Below are 9,965 nucleotides of genomic sequence, written 5' to 3'. Positions count from 1 at the left end.
GCTGTCATACGGCATCCCAAGCTTTGCAATCTGAAAACGTGATGGCATATGATAAGCTGTTTCTGCCTGGGAAAAAATGTCTGTTCCATCGTGACAGTATTGATGCAGCTCAGGTATGGCAGACAATAAAATTGTTTTCCAAGTTGATGAGTTGTTTTGATAAGAATGAAAGGGTCTATACTTTGGATTAAGCACATGCATGCCCTAAGCTATCATCCAAATCGCCAAATGCCTTTTTCTTGTATAATCTGTTCTACACTTTACGATGGATCACTGTATTCTGATTATAATGCTCATTGTGCATGTTGTTATGTTCTCTATTTTGGCTTGCCGTTGAACGCTCCCTTTTGTGTTGGGTAGGTTGTTCCTGCTGGTTAAACTGCTTGCCGATAAGTGATCTCATAGAAGCCAAAGTTGTTCATGAACAACTTTGTTCCATGGTAGAGAGGTAACTCATCTTTCTTGTTTTTGCACCATCTGAATTTCACAAGTTCTTTTTTGTCTGAATACGATGTCGCTGCTCACTACAATAATGTATCTAATGTGCTTTCAGTCACAACGATGTATATTGGGTCCTAACCATCAGTATCTTCCTAAGATAGTTTCAATATTTGCTGAGGTAAAATTCCAAGTGATTGCATTATATAATCTTCTTCAAACAATGCTATTTTTGAATCCAATGAATGAGATTTGTAAAAATAAAATAAAAAATCAGTAATCCTGGCAATTTTTGAGTTTTCCTAGTCTAGAACTAATAAGTAAAAAAAAAACAGAATATAATTTCATTTAGGACTTGGTGGTTACTGTAAAATATGCCCCGCGAGTATCTTCTCTTAGAGTGGTTCTGTTTTTGCAGGTACTATGTGGTAAGGATCTAGTCACGGAGCAAACTGCAAGTCAGATGGTGAATCTACTGAGGCAGCTTCAGCAAACTTTGCCAGCGGCAACATTGGCCTCTACTTGGTCATCTTTGCAGCCACAGCAACAGCTTGCCTTGCAATCCATGCTTTCCTCTTAGTATATTTGTCCGACACTGACAAGCATCTTTCTGGTTTCGAAGGAATGCAATGCCCGTCCAGTCTGTGTATTGAAGCATATCTTGTTACCAATTCATTTCCCCAAGAAGGTTCCCATTGGTTTGTCTTTGCATGATGTCTTACTCGCAGGCCAGCGAAGCTTTTGACTAAGCATGAAAAAGTCGTTACACCGGTGATTTATACGAATCCCCTTTTCATCTTGTCTTGAAAGAATGTGTATATTACAAGTTTTCTATTTATAACGTGGGGGGTTATCGAGTCCGGAAAAGAAGAATAATGTGGTTTTTATGGTTTGTGAGCATTTTTGCATTTTCGTGGGTAAAGTACATGAGGTTTTGAGGGTTGTCATTGTTCTTGTAGCAGTTTTGGTGTCGGAATGTGTTTTTGGTTTCGGTCTGCACAAAATATTTTGCCTCGATTGTGGTCATTATAGGACATATGGACTGAAATCTTTAAATGGTTATTCTTATCATTTTTGGAAACCTATTTATCATCTTAGAATCCAGCGACGACGACAAAAGCAATGCATGTTGTTTCAATTGTGGCGGTTTGGTTGGGAGTTTCTTTTCAAACCGTGCAAGATACGATTCAGTATTTGAATCTATATTTTTAATAAATGTGGCAGTGTGTTTTTAAATAAATTCCTCATCTAAATTTGTTCAACTTTCATCTGTGTGATAGATGGTAAGATATTGAATTCATGTCACTGGGGGTATAATTTCAAATTTTAGTATCAAATAATTTCAAAATTCTAGATATAGTATGATTTTTATAATTTTAGTATCAAGTATCAAAGGATTTATAATTTTATCATTTTAAGTTGTTAAAATATGAATTTATAATTCTTATAGAATCTTAAAATATTTTTTACCCACTAGCTTAGCCTCAATCCAGTGCTAATGGAAGACCGAGTCCAAAGCCAATGGCAGCAAATGGGTTTTAGGATTCATCGTCAAACCATGGCAAGTTCAATGCCAACTCAAGCAGAAGCAAGTTCATTGGCAAAGGCCTTCAGGTAAATGGGTAACAGAGATCAAATACAGTACGAAGAAGATAAGTACGTGGTTAGCTACCTTTAGCTGGCTTCAGCTTACGATGAGGCCGTGCACCTCTGCGCCAGTTACTCGACCAATTTTGCAATTCGAATCCCCACAAATTCTCTCATCTCTCGTTGAAGGTCAGAAACATGCTTAATCATAAGAAGAGTTTAAAGGATGCGACTTCAAGGATCAACTCCAATAAAACCGAGATAAAATCAAGTACAGTAGTTTGTAACAAGGATGGTTTTCCACGTGATCCCATGGAACAAGTCATCAAGGTGTTTGATGTTGCGTACAGGCCAGATTTGAGCAGTTGTCGGGGAACATGAACTAGCGTTGGCAGGTTTGATAATATTCCGGTGAGCCAAGGACTAAAGTTGCCACTAGATGGTGATGTTCCAATTCAGTGCGTGTAGAGCTACTCAAATTTGATCGGTTGAAGGTAGAAAGAAAGACATCAGCATCGGTTTATGGCAATAATGGAGTGAAAGAGCACATGCAGACTAATGCATTAGACCCAAATGATGCTCTCTGGGATTCTACCCATACTTTAGTACACCAAATAAATGTTCTCTAGAGGTATGATAATGGTCAAATTTTCGACCGTAAGAGCATCTCCAACAATAATAACATGCAACTGAATCTAAAATAATACTCCAATTCATAGCATAAAATGGATCTTACAGCACCCATAAATGTGACAGTTTCAGACATGAAAATAGAACCTTACCTCACGTTCTTATTTAACCATCTTTCACAATTAAAACAGAAACATTACGAACAAAATGACATGCAAAACACAATTCATTGATAACATGCAAAGACTAGGCGGAACAATCTCACAATCTTACACCACGCTAAGAAGAAAGAACAATAGGAAGGATATAGGAAAGAGGGAGGGGATATCCTCTATTTGAGACAAATGTTTCGCACAAGTAGAGATCAATATTCTTCACCTTCATCTTCATCTTCATCATCTCTCCTTCAGCACCAACTTCTTCATAATCCTTCTCAAGAGCAGCCAGGTCCTCACGAGCTTCGGAGAATTCACCTTCTTCCATGCCCTCACCCACGTACCAATGCACAAAAGCTCTCTTAGCGTACATGATCAAACTTGTGGTCAATGCGTGCAAACACCTCAGCCACAGCCGTATTATTGCTTATCATGCAAACAGCTCGCTGCACCTTAGCAAGATCTCCTCCAGGAACAACAGTTGGGGCTGATAGTTGATACCGCATTTGAAACCGGTTGGGCACCTGCACACCCCAAACAATTTTCAGACAATAAGTTACACGGGAATCGGTGACCTTCAAAACAACAAGCAACATTTCTAATAGTTTATATCAGGTGTAGCATGAGATGCACTGGATATTTGTCATAGTTCCTAAGTATTTAAGTATTCAAAAAGGAAAACAACTCCTGAACAGTTCAATTCGACTTTCAGCACAAAAGATTTTGTAAGTACTAATCAAGACCATTTTTTCCATCCTTGTACAACAAATGCTCTTACCAGTCAACAAACTGCACAGTCCTCTTTGTTTTAATTGTAGCAACAGCAGCATTAACATCCTTGGGCACAACATCTCCCCGATACATCAGGCAACATGCCATGTATTTCCCATGCCTAGGATCACACTTCGCCATCATACTTGAGGGCTCAACACGGCATTCGTAATCTCAGGAACAGATAGCTGTTCATGGTATGCTTTCTCAGCTGAGATAACAGAGCATATGAAGAGAGCATGAAATGGATACGAGGATATGGAACAAGATTGGTTTGGAACTCTGTAATGTCCACATTAATGGCTCCATCAAACCTCAGAGAAGTCGTCAAGGACGATATGATTTGAGATATCAATCGGTTCAAATTGGTGTAAGTTGGCCTCTCAATATCAAGGGATCTTCGGCATATGTCATAAATGGCTTCATTGTCCAAGAGCACAGCCACATCTGTGTGTTCAAGAAGAGAATGCGTGGACAGAACGCTATTGTAAGGCTCCACAACTGCTGTTGAGACCTGCAAATTTAACAATAAAAAATCAAGTTCATCCATCAACTTCCATGCATGTCACAAGCCTTTGATTTTCATCAATCTATAGTTAATCTTTTCTAATCAACAGATTCCGTCACTTATGTCAACTCCATCGAATAATGTTAATGAAATGGCTGTCTCAACATGCAAATGACTTAATTTATCAACTTTTCCATTAGAACAAGATGGCATAATTGACCATGAAAGTTGGTGCTAAATAGACTCAAAATGTAAATTACCCCCTACAAAATTGTTTCAAAGGCTAAATGTAAAGTAGATATAGCATACTGAAAATGGAGATATTCATCAGTTAGCAGTAATAAAAAGAACTAAGTACCTGTGGTGAAGGATAGATGGTGAACCCAAGCTTTGATTTTTTTCCATAATCAACAGACAAACGCTCCAATAACAAAGATCCCAGACCAGATCCAGTACCACCGCCGACAGCATTAAACACCATAAACCCTTGCAACCCAGTGCAGTTATCAGCTAACTTCCTAACTCGATCAAGGCAAAGATCCACAATCTCCTTCCCAACTGCATAACAAACACAAAGCATAATCAATGTAAATCAGCAACGAAAAAATGATGGTTTTCTTACTCGTATAGTGGCCTCTGGCAAAATTGTTAGCGGCATCTTCTTTTCCAGAAATAAGCTGCTCGGGGTGGAAAAGTTGACGGTAAGCGCCGGTCCTAACTTCATCGATGACAGTGGGTTCCAGATCCACAAACACAGCTCTCGGCACGTGCTTTCCCGAACCCGTTTCACTGAAGAAAGTGTTGAAAGCATCGTGCGCCACACCCACTGAAGTATCACTGCATTCAAACCATAAAAAAAATTCAATGCCATTACAAGATCCAAATTTTTTTGTTAAAAAGGAAATGGGTTTTTTAAATTTTAATCAGAAAAAGAAACCTGGGCATGGTCCCATCAGGGTGGATTTCATGCTCGAGACAGTAAAGCTCCCAGCAGGAATTCCCGACCTGAATCCCGGCTTGGCCAATGTGGACGCTAATAATTTCCCTCATCGTTGATTATTTTTCCTGGTTTGGTCAAAATGAGTAAAGATCTGGAATTTAGGGGATCCGATACAAAGGGATCTGAGCTAAATCTGATAGGATCTAGTAATGGGAGATGAAATGGGAAGAAGAAGCAAAGGATAAGGAGTGAAGTGAACCCAAAGCCGAGGACGTGACAATTATACAAAAAAATATCTGACCTTTGAGTTCCGGAGATTACGAATGGGGGCGCCACACCGACAAATATTGAACCCTTAATCTTATTATAATTAGGGGTTTTTTCATATAAAGAGTAATTCTACTAATAAATGGTAAGTTCTGTTACTGATTTAAATTTAAATAATATTATTGAAATAAGATCTATATATTATCGTATAATTATATTAAAATATTAACAAAAATAAAAAAATATTAAATATGATATTTGAACTTTTATATTTTATAGTTTATAATATTTGAATAGAATTCAATTTTATATTTTATTTATAATTACTATTATTTAAATAATATATATTTAATATTTTAATAGTGATATTAATTTTAAAATATTATATAAAAAGTATTATACGGTTTTATTTAAAAAAATTAAACATTCACAAGAAATTAAATGAATTAATTAATATCAAATATACAATATTTTATTATAATAAATTCACAATCCATTTATACCAAAAAAATTAAGAATGTTATCCAATTAAATGATAAAATCTTTATATTTATAAATATTTAGTTTTTAAAAAGTATTGTATACAATTAATATTAAAAATAATACATATTTTTATTATTATTCCTATATATGGTTTTTCTTTTTGTTCTTTTGTTCCTTTTCTGTTTCTTTCATTTTTTATTTTATAACAATAAATAATTAAAATTAAAGAAAGATCTCTAAATATATATTTATCTAAAACAAATACTAATTTAATAGAAAAATGAGAAAATTGTACAAATCCGTACGAATCCATGGAAAGGAAACAAAATGCAGGTCACACCAGAGGGTGATAGGTTGATTTGTTAGGCTTGACAAAATATCTCCCAATATTAAGGGCATTTAAAATAAATGTTTAATATTAAAATAAGTGTTTAAATTATAGTGTTATTCTCACATATATGCTTAAATGATTTTTTAATTTATTTTAATGTCTAACGTTATAAATGTTATTGTGTCTGAGTTATTAACAGCGTTAATTTTTACTATTAAATAATAAATGTCATAATCTGATAATTTAAAAATTTTATTTAAATTAAAAAATATAAAAATATTATCGAATTAAATAAACCCAATTCTTTTTTAAATTACAACAATAACTTCGAAATCTTAAAATTCTATATTCCAACCCTAACCCTCATCTCCGTACCGGAGATGGTCATCGTTTCCATACCCGAAAGATTATAAGCCCAAAATGCCACCGATATAGCACTCAAATGGCCATTGGTTGCTCCGACCACCGTAATCGCTTTTTATCTAGGCGACTTTGATTCTCTGGTGAGTCTCTTAAACACCGATTTCCCCGAGTTGGGTATCACCAAAGAGAATTAAACGAAACGAGTTGGATCGACTCAGTCCTCTGGTGGGTAAATTTTGATTGGGGACTCAGCCAACAACTATACTCGACAGGGATCAAAATGAAGCTAATTTCCTGAAGAGAAAATCAGATTATGTTCAGAGTTCAAACACCAATTCCCAGAAATGGGTTGGGATCATTATGGAAAAAGATGATGAAATTAGGCAAAGTCGGGATGATTTTCAACCCACATCGAGCTGGTAACTTGTTCAAGATTCAGTACTCTGTGAATTGGGAAGAAGCCGACAAGAACTTTTGGGTTGGTATGGATTCTTTTTAAAGATTTCGGGGTTCTTTTGTAATTTCAAAAAAATATGGGTTTTTAATTTAATAATAATTTCAAAATAATTATGAGTTTTTTAATTTCAAAAAATTATTAAATTATCACACGAGAGTTTGAACTCACGTCACTGCCAAATTACTACTAAGATAAATAGTAAAATAATAAAATTTTAGGGTGCGTTTGGTTCACGGAATGTAAGATTACCAGTGGGAATAAAAGATTAACAGAGAATAGAATTACTGGGAATGTTGTATTTTGTGTTTGGTTGGTTTAGTAGGAATGTAAGATTATCGTGTTTGATTAAAAGAATAAAAGATTATTAGAATATATATTTGTATAATATTACAAATTGTAAAATATTTATATAGTTTTTTTAAAAAAATTAAATTCATAATATTTATAAATTTTTTTACAAAATTAAAAATATAAAAAGGGTTTAATGAAAGGTGTAAATGGCAAGGAAGTTGAGCACACAGATTCAACTACTGTCCCAAACGATTCTGCTGCTGAAAACACTGTCCTAAACGATTATGTTGCCGAGAATGAAAATGCAAATATATTTATATGCTCCAGCAGTGTTTACGTTGGACCACCTGTTTCGAGTGATAAAGGAACTCGGGCCACTCAACTTACTGTCCAAGATGATTTTGCTATAGTGGACGAGTACATCGCTCATGATCAACCAGTTCATGATGACGAATGTCAGGACACTAACAACCTTTCTTTTGCTAAACGTGGAAGAGGCAAGCAGATCAAAGACAATTCCAAAACTCTCATGACAGGATCAAAAAACAGATACGCCATACTCAATTCAATTGATGAAAATTCTGCCATAGATAGTCAACCAAGAAAAGTTCGCACTGCTGCTTTAGGAGTTACAACTCTGCTCAACGAACTCAAAAAGAAAAAGAAGGACCACTTAGACAGATCAAAAAGCTCAACAGCAGAAGGTAAAATGGGTGACTCGGCTTCCCTTTCCCAATGAATATCAATATCAGTTTTTGGAATGTTAGAGGCTTGAACAGCCCTCTAAAACAAGACAGAGTACTACAAAGAGCCTATCAAAATAAAGTAGATGTTATGTGTTTGTTTGAGACACGTGTAAAAGTAGAAAAGTCAGTGAACATATTGGAAACTAAATTTGCTAAGTGGAATTTTTGCTCAAATTATGAACATGCACTTAACGGGAGGATTTGGATTCTGTGGAAAAAAGACTTGAACCTTTCAATATGCGATGTTTCTGCTCAATGCATTACTGTCAAAGGTTCTTTCCAAGGAGTCCCTTTCATCATTACTGCAACTTATGGAAGCAATAACGGTATTAATCGTAGACTCCTATGGCATCAGCTGCGTGAAATTGATAACAAGTATGACCACTTCCCTTGGATAATAGGAGGTGACTTCAACATCATTTTGAAGCCGAATGAAACCTATAATCATGAGTTACTTGGCCCTGTCTCATCTCCCGAAATGAAAGACTTCCAAGATGTCCCGCAAGAACTTTCTTTACAAGATCATCCTTATTTCGGTCCATTATTCACTTGGAGTAATAAGCGGCAAGATTCATTCCTTGCAAGGAAACTTGACAGGGTGCTCATCAATCCCTTGTGGGCGAAAGAATTTCAAAGCTCATTCGTTGAATTCATTGCCCCAGGACCTTCAGACCATTGTGTGGCTTTAGTTTGGCTCAAAAAAGAGGTGCAAGCGAACAGACCCAAACCATTCAAATTCTTCAATTTCTGGACTCTTCACCCTACTTTCATACATGTGGTACAACAGTCTTGGCATCCAGCTATCCAAGGTAATCCTATGCAAGTCCTTTTCTCTAAACTCAAACGTCTCAAAGGTTGCCTAAGGAGACTTAATAAAGATTGCTACAGTGACATTTCAATCCGAGTCAAGCAAAAGAAAACAGAATTGGAAATGCATCAATTATCAACTTTAAGGGGAGATGACGAACTCGAGAAGGAGATTACTCTACAAAATGAATTAAATTCTCTCGAAGAAGTTGAGCTTATGTTCTTAAAACAAAAGGCGAAAACTCAATGGTTAAAGGAGGGAGACAGATGCACAAAATTTTTCCATTTCATCGTTGCTTCCAAAAACAAACGGGATACAATCAGAGTGCTTATTAACGAACAAGGACGAAGGCTTGAAAGCTTTGACAATATGGCCTCCGAAGTGATTAACTACTTCAAAAGCCTTATTGGCACTGTTGATCCCGCTGTAGCTAATTATGACCCCGCTCTACTTAAAGACCTGCTACAATATACATTGCCTATTGGAGCTTCATCTGATTTAGTAAAGGGAGTAACTAGAGAGGATATTAAAACAACAATTTTCAATCAAGGTAATGATAAGGCTCCTGGCCCAGACGGCTACACCCCTTACTTTTTTAAAAAATATTGGCATGTGGTTGGTAACGATGTGGTGGATGCGATTCAATACTTCTTTCAATAAAATTTGCTGCTGTCAGCCTTCAATGCTACAACAATTGTATTGGTACCTAAAGTACCAAATCCAAGTAAGATTCAAGATTTTCGACCTATTTCTTGTTGTTCTGTTGTTTACAAGACAATTACCAAGATTTTAGTCAACATGATGACCAATCTGCTCCCAGGAATGATATCTTTGAATCAGTCTGCTTTCGTAAAAGGACGAAGTATTGTTGATAACACTCTTCTTGCTCAAGAACTTGTTAAAGGCTACGGAAGGAAATCAATTTCCCCGAGATGTTGCATGAAAATTGACCTACGAAAGGCTTTCGACTCTCTCTATTGGGGCTTCATTTCCACAATCCTAAATGCTATGGAACTTCCACCGACTTTCATCACCTGGATTGAAGCTTGTTACTCAGAAGCTAGATACTCCATCTCCTTCAATGGCAGTCTGATTGGCTACTTCAAGGACGCAAGGGGTATTAGGCAGGGTGACCCCCTATCTCCTTTCTTATTTGTTCTCTCAATGAATGTGCTCTCAAGACTTCTAAA

At 36.1% G+C, this 9,965-nt stretch overlaps 1 protein-coding gene and 1 pseudogene across 1 annotated transcript; one reads left to right on the top strand and one right to left on the bottom strand.

Annotated features, from left to right (window-relative positions):
• The first annotated feature begins 399 nt into the window (after positions 1-399).
• On the top strand, positions 400-1,519 carry LOC120175708 (importin-5-like). The gene is made up of 3 exons (XM_039182282.1): positions 400-448; positions 553-619; positions 857-1,519. Exons 1-3 carry the CDS (start codon positions 438-440, stop codon positions 1,016-1,018), a joined length of 240 nt encoding a protein of 79 aa, XP_039038213.1. The 5' UTR covers positions 400-437; the 3' UTR covers positions 1,019-1,519.
• Positions 1,520-2,790: 1,271 nt separating this feature from the next.
• Positions 2,791-5,371, bottom strand: LOC120175735 (annotated as a pseudogene).
• Between the last annotated feature and the right edge of the window lie 4,594 nt (positions 5,372-9,965).

Source organism: Hibiscus syriacus, unplaced genomic scaffold (genome assembly GCF_006381635.1).
Source record: "Hibiscus syriacus cultivar Baekdansim isolate YM2019G1 unplaced genomic scaffold, ASM638163v2 tig00003280_pilon, whole genome shotgun sequence".
Classification (NCBI taxonomy): Eukaryota; Viridiplantae; Streptophyta; class Magnoliopsida; order Malvales; family Malvaceae; genus Hibiscus; species Hibiscus syriacus.
The sequence above is the reverse complement of the archived record's forward strand: the minus strand, read 5'-3'. Positions and strand labels throughout refer to the sequence as shown.

Coding starts and splice junctions, on each gene's coding strand:
- LOC120175708 (XM_039182282.1), top strand. Junction 620..856: donor TAGTTTCAATATTTGCTGAG/GTAAAATTCCAA, acceptor CTGTTTTTGCAG/GTACTATGTGGTAAGGATCT.